Source organism: Rhinolophus hipposideros, assembly GCF_964194185.1.
Source record: "Rhinolophus hipposideros genome assembly, chromosome: 18".
NCBI classification, from domain to species: domain Eukaryota; kingdom Metazoa; phylum Chordata; class Mammalia; order Chiroptera; family Rhinolophidae; genus Rhinolophus; species Rhinolophus hipposideros.
In genome coordinates, this window is record NC_138064.1 from 42,272,152 (window position 1) to 42,287,291 (window position 15,140).

General features: G+C 33.2%; 1 protein-coding gene across 5 annotated transcripts in view; it reads left to right on the forward strand.

Annotated features, from left to right (window-relative positions):
* CACNA2D1 (calcium voltage-gated channel auxiliary subunit alpha2delta 1) overlaps positions 1–15,140 on the forward strand; it is a 469,014-nt gene that overhangs the window by 417,266 nt on the left and 36,608 nt on the right. For 3 of the 5 annotated variants that reach the window (XM_081079528.1, XM_081079531.1, XM_081079530.1), the window contains 5 exons: positions 231–302; positions 2,594–2,655; positions 7,951–8,027; positions 9,859–9,879; positions 10,542–10,602. In XM_081079528.1, the coding sequence (XP_080935654.1) occupies positions 231–302; positions 2,594–2,655; positions 7,951–8,027; positions 9,859–9,879; positions 10,542–10,602 (293 nt within the window). The remainder of the gene's footprint in view (positions 1–230; positions 303–2,593; positions 2,656–7,950; positions 8,028–9,858; positions 9,880–10,541; positions 10,603–15,140) is intronic. The other 2 variants (XM_081079529.1, XM_081079532.1) reach the window with 1 other exon arrangement.

Below are 15,140 nucleotides of genomic sequence, written 5' to 3' on the forward strand. Positions count from 1 at the left end.
AAAAATTAATGACTGGTTGAAAATATTAAAGATATTTTTTATTATTTTAAATAAAGTTATAATGCAGTAACTTTTAAAATTTATTCCCAGAGAACAACTGCAACTACTAATAAAATTAACGTGCTGTTTTTATTCAATATATCCTGAAATAAGGTATAATACTTTAATAATCATACTTTGGTAGGTCAATTGAGTACCTGCAATAAAGTAATTGTTTCATTTTCTCTTAGATTCGAAATAAAATGATAGATGGAGAAGATGGGGAAAAAACATTCAGAACTCTGGTTAAATCTCAAGATGAGGTAAGAATTAAGTCAGGCGTATTCTTAAATAAAAATATGTATGTTAATAATAATTGATACAGGTAGTTTGTCTTTGTTTGCTATTAAAGCAATATTTATAAGAAAGTCTTCAGTAAATAAAGAAATGTCAGGCACTCTTTCTAGAGGAATATTTTCAATATTCCTTTATTTTTATTTTTTCAATATTCCTTTATTTTTATTTTTATTTTATTCCTTATTTTCAATAATTCTTTATTTTTTTATAAAACAACATTGCTTTCGATTTCTTGATGTATTCTTATAACATTAACAGTATGTTCTTGGAAATTATAGTTTATGCCTCCATTTTTTTATTATAAGGACTAGAGCACAATTTAATGCAGCTGTTCTAATCATAATGCCCCATATATTAATTACTTGGGGTTTTTTAATTTGTTTCATTATTTCTAACTTGATTTATCTTTTACTCTTTATGCGTTTTATATTATAATTGCCCTGCATTTAAATCTGAAATTAAATCAAGGGATAATACAACTATCCCCATAATGCACTGGTACAAGTATGTCGTAATAGGTTCATGTTGCTTTTTGTTATTCCATTGACATGGAAGAACTCTTTGTATATAAGGGGTGTGTCTATCCATTATTAGTCAAACATGAGTAAATATACGTTCATCTCTTTGAGTAGTTGAAAACATACATAGAACCCAGAAGGATTTGAGCCTAAAAAATTAATTTTAGCTTTTGTATCATCCTTTTTAAATGTAGCATTTCTCCAGAATTCCTCAGCAGAACTTTTTTCTAAAATGGAGCTAAGATATTAGTGTGATCTTCCATTAGCATCTGGTTTCCCTCATTTTAATATCATTGGGAGTCCCTATTACGAGAACACAAAGGGAGGTATATATTAATTTCCGTGTCTGTTGAAACTTCAGTTCTGTTTCCTTAGACTTTAGCTGTGCTATCTACCGCTCACTCCTTAGAAGAAAGATGTACACCATTCAGCTGTTCTGACACTTTCTCCATGTCGTTTTACCAACCAGAGCTCAGACTTACACGTTCCTTTCTCAATTTGCAAATCAATTTTGTTTCTGTTAAATCACTTTGATATTTTCTTCCTTCAATTTACTTATAACATTTTTGGATCAATATCTACCTATAGGGTTTTCCTATTACTAATATTGAAAAAATATATTACTTGTATGTTTTCCTGATCTGATACTATTTTTGATACTGTTTTTATAACTTGCTGAACAACACTAGTCTGGCAGGCTTGTTTTTGTTTGTTTGTTTTAATGAAGTATGACAAATATGTAAACATTATTTCTTTCAAGAATTTTACTAATCCAGAAACCACCTGCGTACTTCCTGTCCTCCCTTCTCTCATTCTCCACACACGTTTAAATAAGGCCATAGGGGTAAATAGTTGTAGAGGGGTCTGATGTATAGAGGCAACATTGTGTGGTTGCTATAAAATGAAGTTGGCATCATACATTTTCCGTTATCCTGCCAATTAAAGTCCAATTTGTGCAATATAATAATATATACTCCAAGGGGTTGATTAGATGGACGAAGTGCTTACTATGTTGCCTAACAGCAAATAATACTTTAGTGAATGTTACTATTCTGATCAGAATAATGAAGCTGGAGATAAAAAATTCACAGATATAAATGTGTCATCACTATATCTAATGGAAGAAAGAATGATAATTTCTTTCCCATTGTTTAGCAGCTGCATATGAAAAATTCTGTATCCATGAAATTATTTAGCTCTGTTCTTCCTTCTCCTGGTAGATTTAGTTGTTTTTCTAACCTTCATTGATACTGAGTAATTAATCTCTTATGATAGATAAAACTTAATAATAGCTTCATAATAACAGTAACATACTAATCATACATTTGAATCTAGACACTGCATTAATTTCCTGATATTACCAATTTCTCTTAAACATACTCTAGTATGGGAATATCTGCGCTTTATCTTACATTTCATAGTCCTATTTCATTATTAAAGTTTCTTTTTCAGGAAATACTGTTTTCAAAGTTTTCAAGTTTCTGGCATAAATTACTAAGATTTTATCTTTTAAAATGATAAATGAAATTTATCATGCATGTGGGTATTTGTTTTTGTCCTAAAATTTTGCTTCACACATACATAGACCCATAACGGAATAAACACATGAGGAATAGAATAGATCAGACATTTGGGATGAAAGATGCTGAATGACCACAGAGATCCTAATGTTTTGCTCTTATGTAAATTTACTTAGAATTAAAGGCGGTAATAACCATGTCAGCCTTTTTCTTTTCTAGAGATACATTGACAAAGGAAACAGGACATATACATGGACACCTGTCAATGGCACAGATTACAGGTAATTGACTCTATTTATATGTATATTGTATAAAAGTAGTCACTTCCGTGTCTTTCACCTATTTTTAGTAGCCATTTTTCCAATGGCTGAATATTAAGTCTTTGCATTTTCATAAGCTATTTTCAATGTAATTAAAATAGAGATGTTACCCTTTCCAACATTAAAATGTTTAAAATCATAAACTCTTGTTTTCAAAATGGAAAAGATGGAGAAAAGCTAGTAGTATAAAATTTAGAAATGAAAACATAAGTGATATAAATGCATTTGATATTTTGTATATTTATGTCAGTAGCAATAAATGTGGACAAAATGCCCTGAATTTGTAGTCATCACCTCCACTGACCTCCTAATTTAAACTACTTTACATTACTTACATTCTAGATTGTAAATTAATTTTAAAATAAAATTTATTATATCATAGTATAATCTGATATAAAATGCTCAGTTGATATAATTTATACCCATAAATAGCAATTCTGCAATATCCCAGTCCCTCCAAGTGACCAGGCCTTCAAAACCTGGACAAAGCAACACTCAATAATTTCTTGGAAATTCTCCATTCCTCAACACTTGCTGAACATTTCCTTTACTTTCTTTGCTCTAACTCTTCTCTGAGGTCATAGCTTCCCCTGTGGTCCTGCCACCTACAACCTCATAATACCGAGGCTGATATGAGTATGTCCTTCTTGTTTCTCATTCTCAATCTTTCCTCCCTAAAACCCCCATCTTTGAATCTCCTGTTACCAGACCATACCACCCACCATTCCTTTCTTTTAAGTCATCTCCTTCTCGTTCATATAAGATTTCAGTTCCTGGCTCACTGTCACTTTCTCCTACATTCATATAGATCAGTGTTTCTCAAATTATGATATAACCATACTTATGTAAACTATTAGGCTGGTGCAAAAGTAATTGCAGTTTTTGCAATTATTTTTAACATTTTAAACCGCAATTACTTTTGCACCAACCTAATAAAACAAAAAATATTTACTAAAATAAACTTTAAAAGAGATAAAAACTCAGGCTAGAAACTTTTATTATTAGATTCCACAGACATAAAATTATTCTGTCAAATTGCTGTAAACTTTTCTAAATGCTTACTCAATTTCTGTACTTAACTGGTCTCTAGCTGATAATAGTTTGCAAATGGGCCAAGTCCATGACCACACTTTAAATAGCATTGACATAGATGATTTTTCTAATACCTGGACTTTTCTTTTCTTTTTTTTAAATCTCCTCTCCTCTAATGATCTCTCCATCCCCGTACCTTAGGGACCTAGTCCAAGGTGATGTTTTGCAAATTACATTATTAAGACTCCAACTCCTTCATAATTTTAATTTTTTTTTTCTTTGTCCGACTCCCAGATGACTGCATTTTAGCTTTCTACTCCCTCCTTCCAATAGCCCGACTGTAACAAATTTTTGTCTCAGTTGCGACCTGAAACCCATCAGGCCTTTCTACCTTTCACTGCCCTTGCTTTCTACATGTCTTCTCCAGCCCAATCCACTCTCACCTCTTTATTCAGCATAAATTCCTTGGGTTGTGTTATGCTCACTCTTTTACACATCCCGTCCACTCCCTTCACCTCATTTAGGTTTGGCAAATGTCAGTTTTGTCAAATCCCAATCCTGGTTAAATTTAAATTATTCCCAACATACTGCCCACATCATACACATAACCTTTCAGGGGAGCCCAGACTGCTGGGGATTTCCATCGCGCTATAACAATGTCATCGAAGAAAACTTGGCTTTGGTTCCTAGGATGGCATGCAGAATAGATATAGAAGAGGGGAACATAGATATTAATGTCATGATACACTAATGCCAGTCCTCCAGTTTTTCAGTTTTGATATTCTTTTGAACCTATTGAGAAATACCGGAATGACTGTTTTAATTATTCTACTTCTATCTGTCTACTGATTTCCATCTCTCATTTCTATTAGGCATGTACTTACAAATGTATCATCTTTATGTATATACATAGTCATTTTTTTTCTCTTCCATGATTATTCCCAGCTTTTCTATTTTGGATAAACTTGTCAAAAGATGTGATGGGAGAGAGGAAATCTGGGAACCCTGTCTCTTTAAATGATTTCATGATAAAGTGCTGGACGCAGTGTGTGGGAATGTGGTCTCTGCCTTTGTTGCTCAGATGGACGAATTCAAAGTTAGAAAACTGTTTCCTTTTGACCCCGATAATGAGTCAGCAATGCTGGTCGGTCCTACTACAGTCATAATTACACATTGGGGGTTTACTTAAATGTGTTTGTAAAGGGCTCATGTTCCCTGTGTCTACCCCTTTCCCTCACATACCCAGTCATAATACACAGTGTGGCCAGATTGATGTTCTTTTCTCCATCTCTGGATGTTACTCCTTGTTCACGAAACTTTGGTCTCTTCTCATTTTCATCCAAGTTAAATTTGAACTTCCAAGTCTGATATTCACATCACACATTGCTAGCCCCCCCGTCTGCCCTGTCATTTCTCCCACTGCTTTCCCCTGATACAAATCACTGTTCTCTGAACAGGCCCCAATTCCCCACTTCTGTGTGTTTTCCTCAGACATTCCCTTCCCAAATCTACAACTTTGAACTGAATTAAATCTCTTTCCATGATAGGTACTTCCTGAATCTCTGTATAAATAAATTCACAAATAGCAATCTAAAAACAAAATATTACATCTAAATTGAAGAAAAATGGCATGTTTTGATTTAATGAATGAGGTACCAAATTTCACTTAATGATATCTATATCCTTAAGCCTTGATATAATGTAGACACCACATTTTGAAATATAGTAATGAATTATATTAATAGAATTCTCGCATTTTTAATGAAGAGTTTAGTTTTATTGTGATAAACGATTAAGTTGAAAAGTGTGATATATTCCGTTTATCTAGTTAACAGTGCTTATGTGAATCACAAAAATAATGCATGAGTTCCAGCATCCATCTGGTGGCCACTGGCTTTATTTGACTTTAATCCCTAGAAGAAAATAAAGCAGCTGTGGTCTATCAGGTGTACATGGAGAAAGACAACAAACACTACATAGGACAACATCATTGACTCAGAATGTTAGTGAAGTATGGTTGCTGTACATTGAAGAAATAACTGTTGCCCTGAGATGGAAATAATCAAATTAAGTGTAACTATATTTTCTATAAAATAAAGTGTAGTAATTCGTAACAACCTGAGACAAGCAGGAGCCAATAAGATGTATATTAGATATGTCAACTTTAAAACTTCTATTGTGCTCCCCATGAGTTTCCACACTATTTTTTATGGTACATGAGATGTAACCCAAGCTTACAGAGTGACACTGTAGCAGCCGCATGATACAATGTTATCAGTTTTAATTAGAAGTTTCTCTTAGTAATAAATGCTGATGGTGTAGTAAAAATGTCCTAATTTCCCTTGAGAGGAATTTCTAGAAGACTGTCTTCAAATGCTCAGTAATTCTGCTCTACATTTTATAAATGGCAAGTGAATCATGAAAGGTCATCTTGCTTTCAGACTAATTGCACTGCTTATTTTTATTTTAATCTCTGCCTCCACAGAAAGGAAGTTACCTATAAAAATGAATGTAGAGATTTTTATTAAATCTACATAACGTTTTATTTCTCTGACCTTTATCCAAAAGGAAAGTCTATGAATTACTTAGTGTAGGAGAAAGATTTGGGGTAACTGGCGATAATAAGCATCCCCTCATTTTTGCTATCTTGACTGCATAATTAAATTGTAGCAAATAAACCCTTGCTTTTTCTTCTTTGTAGAATGAATTTTTAGTATATATTCATAAGAAGGAAAACTTGAAATTTTATATTTTTGTCCTGTGTTGTATTGTCCATTAAAAATGTATAATGAAATTGCAGTCTGGGTTACATCTATTCCAAAAGCCTATGAAACATAAGGCTTCAGTTATTTAAAAGAAGATCTCCTGCAAATGCCTAGAAAAACTAGAAGCCTAGATATGCACATCGTTTCCTATACATTGTAAAATGTTAGATTAAATATTAAAAGTGAATGCTGAATGACTCAGTTGGTCAAATTGAAAATAGTTGCACTGGGAATCTTTGAGACACCCTCATTTTTTGCGGCTGTTCCTAAGTTTCCTTCTACATTTATATTCAAACATTGCAAAGGTCATTTACAACAGTAAATGTGGATATGGAATACTTAGTTATATCCTACATGTGTACATTAGCCATTGTGAGAGTAAAAGAAGTATACATACGCAGTTGTATTATTGGAAACTGCATGGTATTCAAGTATTGACATTTTTTTTTCTGACATCTTTTAACAGTTCCAATACATTACGTGTTTTATTAATTGGCAAATTCCAAACAGTAAGGTTAACCTGCCTGTCGTTTTTTTGTTTTTGTTCAGTCATTAAGACAAGACTGATAATAGTCCTGTGTCAAATGTTCAGAACTTGGCTTCTATTTGCACTGGACCTTCCCTCCAGTGTGTACATCTTACCGTAAGTCTAGAGTAGTCCCATGACTCTTGTAAAGTAGTGAGCTCAAGACATAAATCCTATTTAGTAGCAATTTACCAAATGATATGGAATATCCACAGTAAATGAACTTGAAATAAAATGCCATGCCTATGGGGTAAGAACCAATGGGATGAGCAGGAAAACTTTCTTAGTGCTATAAAAGAATTTGAATTTTCTCATTAGTGGACAATGTGGACTTGTCTAAAGACAGGTTTTAAAATAACAAGTATTTAACCCTTCACAATAATATGTTTCAGATGAGTGTATACATTCTGTAATAGAAATAGTATTTCTTACATTTAATATTTTAATAGTGTACATTTGCTACAAAGCACTTTAACATTACATATGATTAAGTTTATTTAGTTTGTTTCAACATACCCTAGTGTTAGGTTGGTGCAAAAATAATTGCAGTTTTTGCAATTTTTTTTAACCTTTTAAACTGCAATTACTTTTGTGCCAACCTAATATTATTATTTTTCAACACTCAGAGTGTTTTAATAAACTTTTCTGGAAAATAGTACCCACAACATTTCTTTCTCAGCTAATTTATGGGCACATTTAGAAGCTTATTTTACATATGTCTCTTCTGATATCCTACAGAGAACTGGATGACTTAGGATGGCAAGACTGAATTAAGTACTCTATTAGCTGAATGCATTTTACTGTCAAAATAATATGTCTTTTCCATGAGGAAGATCTTTGGATTTTTTCATGAACTTGATGTGTCTTTATTTGTTTTAAGTTATGTTTCATTTTTGTTTGTTTGTGTTTATGCTTCTCTTGTTTCTATTGCAGTTTGGCCTTGGTATTACCAACCTACAGTTTTTACTATATAAAAGCCAAAATAGAAGAGACAATAACTCAGGCCAGATGTAAGTACTGTGAAAGCAACTTTAGGGTCTATTTGTTATCCTTGAATATCAGATGTTTAAAGACTTCTAGATTTTGGAATACCCAAGGCTTATACAGTTTAGTAGGTGTTATTACCAAATCTACAGCAATGATTCTAACCTATTCCAAACATGCAAGGAACAAGAAATATTCTACATGGATAGAATATGAGCAGGTACTCCAGTCTCACTGGCAGTTCCCACCACCCTTCCTGCCTTGCTTTGTGCTGATAGAATCATTGCAGTGCTGTGTCCTCTGTTTCTGTTGGTTGAAGGGTCTGCTCGCTGGCACAAAATGTTTCACGTAGTCTCTACTCATGGCACTGTGCTAGTAAAGCTTTATCTTTTCTTTCTTTTCTTCTATTTTTTTTTTGTTGTTGTTGTTGTTGCTTTTGGCAAGAATAATATTGTGCTTCACATCTTCTACTTTGTTTGAATACATTAAATCGCACTGGCCTTTGGCTTTGGTTTGGTGATTAACTTTCTTCTCATAATCTAAATTAACGTCTTCAGTAACTCCAGTGAATTAGTTTTTTTCTTTAAGCATCATTTGGAATGTGGAGTAATTATTAACACTAGTACATATTTCAGGTCATTATTAATCTTTATTTTGTTTTGGGTAACTAGATTTAATAAAGTAAAATGACCATCATATCCTTTGCACATCACTCAATTATTATTAGCAACCTAAATTTTTTCTGGTACAATAGAGTAATATATATATATATATACATATATAATATTTTATATACCATATTTTGCCATATATAATGTGCTCCCGTGTATAATGTGCACCCACATTTTTGGCCCAAATTTTCAGGGGAAAAAATCTTTTATTGTAATTTTTTAATTCAAATATTCATTTGTTAACATTTAGGTACTTGTTTTTTGTATTATAAAGGAATTTCAGCATTTATTTTTTAACATATTATGGTATAAAACATTTATGTAACAAATATAATTACAAAACACAAGCTACAGGAAATTTTATGTACCAGTAACAAATTTACGGTATTTACGCATCACTGAAGGCCAAGGCTGTTTCTCGTTGCAAGTTCATTGTAAGTTCAACAAAACCGGTTATTGTATTCCAGTGGATTATTTTGCATACGGAGATTGTTATTGATTTCTAGAGTTACACTTTTAACTCATAAGCATAAATAAAAGAACTAAAAACATTTATATAGATAGGAGAATTAGCACTACCCATGTCTAATGCACATTATATTTTCCCCTCATGAATTTGGGCTACAGTAAGCATTATACACGGCAAAATACGGTACATTTTATATCTGACTTTAAGTAAACTAGATTCTTTCATTTCTCTGTCGGTTCTTTTTTGCTCTCCGAAGTCCTTGTTCTCATAGTACATTGTGGTAATTTATACATTTATATCATTTTCACTTGATAGATATGATGGTCTTTTAGCAATCAGCAACTTTGCATGAGCTAGTTCTTCACTTGACAAATGAGGATGGTGACTAGTGGGTTTTTGATGATTGGTAAATGCTTCTGTTTATAGGCTCATATCATTGATATTGCACCTGCATTAATCATTTTGCAAAATAGACCCTTGAAATAACCACAGTACAGAGAGGGTGCTCTAGTAGTAATTGATGGAACATACTTTCCAGTCTTCAAAAATATGTGTCTTTCTTTTCAGACTACAGCTGTACATAAATAAACCTTTGATCTATGCACAATATTTTTATTCAAGAAAGTCATTGAATAAAATATTGTTTGTGACCCCCTTTGCTTTACCCTCTTTTTTTGTTTTGTTTCCCTGCTTTCTCTTTCTGATGGATTTTCACAGCAAAAAAGGGCAAAATGAAGGGCAAGTATTTTCTTGTTGCTCAATTTTTTTCTGTGTAGTACACTTGACATTTCCACTGATCTTTCCATTCCTATTGGATATTATCCTCTGTGTTTCACATGTGCTAGATTTTCCTCCATGATCACTCAAACCTTAGCAGCCAAAAAGGGGGAAAGATTATGCTTGTGTTTTCATATGCAACCTGTTTCACATTCAAGTTTATTCTTAGAATTAAATACTTGTGTGTTTTTATCGTTCCACTTACTAATTCATACTAATGTGAAGAATGTTGTCAATTCTCTGAAGGTGTTAATGGTTTATTGAAATCATTTTCTTAACCATAATATTGGTAATTTTTTATGTTGACATTTTAAATAAAATACCTTTAATGTAATATTGATATAAATCACTTTTTAAAGGATACCTTGGTTATGGTACAATTAATAAATGGTAAAAATATAAATACAGCATTTTTTCTGATATAATGGTGTAACCCATATTATGAAATTAAAATTGATTTTATTTTTGGAAGTATGGAGTCAATTTATATTCATTGATGGGTTTCAATTTAGGATGTAAGTAGTCTATTTTTATTTTTTTTTTCATTAGGTTATCTTTCTAATGCCTTTTTATAGTTGTATATTCTGGATTGCTTATCTAACTCTATAACATTATCTTTGCAGATTCAGAGACACTGAAGCCGGATAATTTTGAAGAATCTGGCTATACATTCTTAGCACCACGGTTGGTTGTATTTTATTCTTAATAGCTTGTATGGATGATAACAGTTCTGAATTGGGGTCAGGACTTTTCTTGGTTAATTCTATGCAAAATTAATGGAACCAAATGGAACAATAACTATAAAACTGAAAGAGAATCCTGTTCTTTAATTCATTTACTCATTCAAATACTTACTGAGCAGCTACTATGTGCTAAGCTATGTACTGATACGGGGATATAATGGTGAATAAAACAGATCTAGACTTTGCTTTTGTTGGAACTAGTCGTTCATTCAACAACAATGAAGAATTGTATATTTGCATTAGTGATATGTGTACATATACAAACATACTCTATATATGTATGCTTTTATGTATACTATACACACACACACACACACATATATATACACACACATATACTCACTGGTAGATATGCATAGATATGTACAGATATATATGTATATACATACACATAAGAATGTATATAACAACTCATAGTATATCTTAATTTCATAATTGATTCTTTTTGATACTCTAACACAACTTTCTGGGAAAACATATTTTAATATAGTAACATTTTTCTCACGTACACTTTAAGATTGGCATTTTTACTTCCTGCCCAATTTTATTTTTTTGTCTCATGTAATTCCCCTTCTCTGTCTTTGATGTACATCTTTATCCCTACTTCTATTTTCATATAATTATTTGAAACTCTATTCCATAATCTAAGAATGTTCTTTATTTTTATTTCCTTAATTTTTAATTCCCTCTCTAGCAGACACATACATTATTCAAATTAATAATTCCTACTAATCTAGGCTAAATTATTGAAGAAAATAAATTCCGAAGCTTGTATTATTAATATCTCACATTCTAAACTTCTTAAAGAAATTACTCTTACAACCCAAAGAAGGCTCATAAAAATTGATCTGCATTACTCTTTTATTTCTTCATAAGGATATCTGATTTTTTGATTTTCTTCTTGAAAATAGGGACTACATATTACCTTTTGAGAAACCTGTTAACAGAGCATATGCTTGGCTTCATGGGTGACTCTGCCCTCAAGCAGCTTCTCCTGCTTGAATTTTCATCAGTGTTTGATACTCCTGGTCACAGCCCCGTTGGCCACTCTTGCCTCCCCTTGCCTGATGACACACTATTCTGATTTTCTTCTTCCCTGCTGCATATTCACAGTCTCTTTCAAAAGTTTCTTTTCTTTTGTAGATCTTACAGGAGGGTGCTAGGTTAGGCTCCCTTCTCTTCTTATTCTCTGTCTATAGACATACCCGCCATGTAGTCCATGTCTATAGTTTGAGGCGATGCTGTCCAAACCTACCAGTTGGCCATATCATATAGAAACAAAATAGACATGATTTGTGGTTTATTGACATCACACTACAATACAGGGTCAAACAACATATCTATTTCCAGACTTTAGGCTTACCCTATATATTTCAATATGAGATTCATATTTATGGAAACCTAACAGGAATAGTTAGGTTTCAGTATCTCCTAAACATTTATTCTCTTTGGAGAATTCTTCCTGTGTCGCCTCAATGAAGAAAATACCATCCTCTCAGATGCCCAGTCTTGAAACCTGTGAGTTGTCTCCCTTTCCTTTATATCTAACTTGTAATCAATCACTAATTCCTGCCAAATAGAATTTATCTTCTGAGTATCAGTAATACTCTCAAACTCTGCTCCCTTTGTCCTAGAGCAGGCTACTGTTTTCTCTCACCTAAACTACTATAGCTGCCTTGTAATTGATCCCCCTACCTCCAATATTTCCCCCTTACTTCTCAATCCCATCTTCTTTCTATAATCAGAGAGCTTCTAAAATGTGTTTCTCATCTACTAAATATTAACCAATGGCTCAGTACTGTCCTCGTGATAACCTGTACTTTACAGCATAGCTTTCAAATGCTCTTTCACTAGGTCCCAGTTGTAAAAGAGCTGGGATTTAGAGTGTGCCAGCACTCTAAATCAGGGACCATCCAACTACAGCCTACGGACTGGCTTCCTGCTTTCTACATAAAGTTTTATTGGAAGGCAGCCGTACTCATTTGTTGATGTATTGTCTTTCACTATAAAGGCAGAGTGGAGTAGTTGCGGCATAGACTTTATAGCCCCCCAGAGCTGGAGTCATTTACTATCCGGCGCTTTAAGAAAAAGTTAGTCAACCTTTGCTCTAAACTCCAGCCACAGTAAACTTCTCTCAGTTCCTAAATGCACTGTTTTGTCTCCCTTTGCCTCTTTTTACTCACTAATTTTCTATTTTAGAGTATACTCAGAAATATCCCACCCCTTCCCAAAACCCAACTTCAAACTACTTCATCTGGGAATTTATTTCCCATCTTCAATGGATAAGACATCCTCGCTGGCTGTCACATAGAATCCTGCATTTCCCCTTAACAGAGTATCAGCTACATTTTATTTTATTTACTTTCTCCAACAGAGCCATGCCTGCGTCTGTATGACTTCCATTCAATACTCAACATAAAACCCATTGCCTGGCACACAGTAGGTGATGAATAAATATGTAGCTATTGTAGAAGCTATAAATATATGGAGAATATTTTTAAAATCACTAACAGTCTTATTAGCAGTCTTATTAGCACTTTATTCGATACAAGCAACTTTGAGCAACTTAAAACTGCTTTAACCAGTTTTAGGTTGAAAGTAGAATATTAAGGAGTATTATTAACATACTCGAATTTATATATTCACTGCTTAGACAGTAACACTGTTAAAAGACATTGAAAGTACAATGCAGTGATAATACTCTTCCTCTATCTCAGATATGACTTTTTCTCCAGGCAGTTTCTTCACTCATCTCACCCAATTATTAAATAGCAGACCATGCAGATTGGCTTTCTATGCTTCACCATTAGACAAGATGGAAAATATGGTAAAAGCCCAGGTACTCACAGAGGATAAATATATCTCTCAATTCCAATTCCCAATTCGTAAGCAATGGACTTTGTTTCATTTAGCAGGTGGATCATTTCTATGGCCTAAGCCATATTCAGTATCAATATGCCTGGCTGACTGGAAGACTGGAATTTGCCTGTGTGTTTAGGGATGGAGCAAATACCACAGAAGGGAAGCAGTGTTGTAACTTATAGAACAAACCAATGAGTGTCCCCCTCAATTAACATGTGTTAAGCCCTTTATATGCATGACTATATTTATTGCTCAGAAATACCCTATAATAAATATACCACAGAAGTGTGCGTGGTATAGAACAGCAGTCATATGTTTTTGTCAGTATTATGAATGAGAAATGGTGTGGGAAACTAGAGCAAGACTATCTGAGTCTGTTTCCCACATCTTCATTGTTATGGTTGTGTTACTCAACTTCTCTGCACTTAGTATCTTTACTTGCAAAATATTATATCAACTCTATCTCACAGAGCTTGTGTAAATTTTAAATGACATAATGCTTGCAAAATACTTACCATCGTTCTTAGTAAGATATGGACTCTAAATAAAAGCTACTGTTTATGGTTGTAGTAAGAGGAGGAGGAAGAAGCATTATTATTTAATAAAGGGTATTAAAAAGCAGTTATTTTAAAATAATTTAAAGATAGAACCATTTTTGTCAACTCCTAAATACATTAAGCTGTTTTATACTGGTTAATAATCAGTTTTAGCATTTTCCTCGATTTTAAAACTATTGCAAAATGAAAACATTGAGAATATAGATGCCTTCAAAAGGCTCACAGTCATAGGGATGAAAAGTCTAAAACATGGATGAATTTTTCTATCTTTCTCGGATAATCAGAAATGAGAAAGGCACTTCAAATAAGATGAGTTAGAATGAGAAAGAAACAACAATATGTGATAACCTATAGTTCAGTGCTAATCTGTGATGTATGATCTGTGTAAGTTTCTTGAACAGAATGAGAACACACTCATTTTAAATTTTCTAGAAAGAAATAATTCACCATATTTCTCATACTGAAAGTATTTTAGTGTCAAAGTCCTTTAAGTTACAAAGGCCATTTGGTTAGAAACAGAAAGTGACCAAAAGAGATGGTAGCTGTCATACCCTGAAGGTATTTTTAGCAAATTAAAGTTTGATTTGTTTCTTTAAAGTCACCCAATGAAGTCTTCACCTTGCTGCTTCACTTTTCTGAGTAGTCATTTTCCTAAGAGATTAAATAACGATCTCTGTATAATCTCTTTTGGAGAAACAGCACCTCATAGAAAGTGTATCAACATGTCTCTCCACATATCTTTGGGGCACAATTTAGCAGTTTTGGTAACCACAGGTGGTTCCTTTGGAACAAGAACCTAAGAAGGGGTGATTATATTGAGTCCTCAAGTTCCCAGCCCTGTGTTAAATAATCATGAGGCTAACAAGCAACCAACATCAATGCTGTCTGTCTAACCACATATTCGCCTCTCAAATATTCCAATCAGTCTCTTGCTTCTTATTGCCTATTGCATAGGCACGCACTGCACATAGTGGGTGATTTTCTGTGACACTTTTGGATGATTCTCATTACTGGAAAACTCATTCCACTAACAAAACATTCAATTTTTCTAATAGTTCCA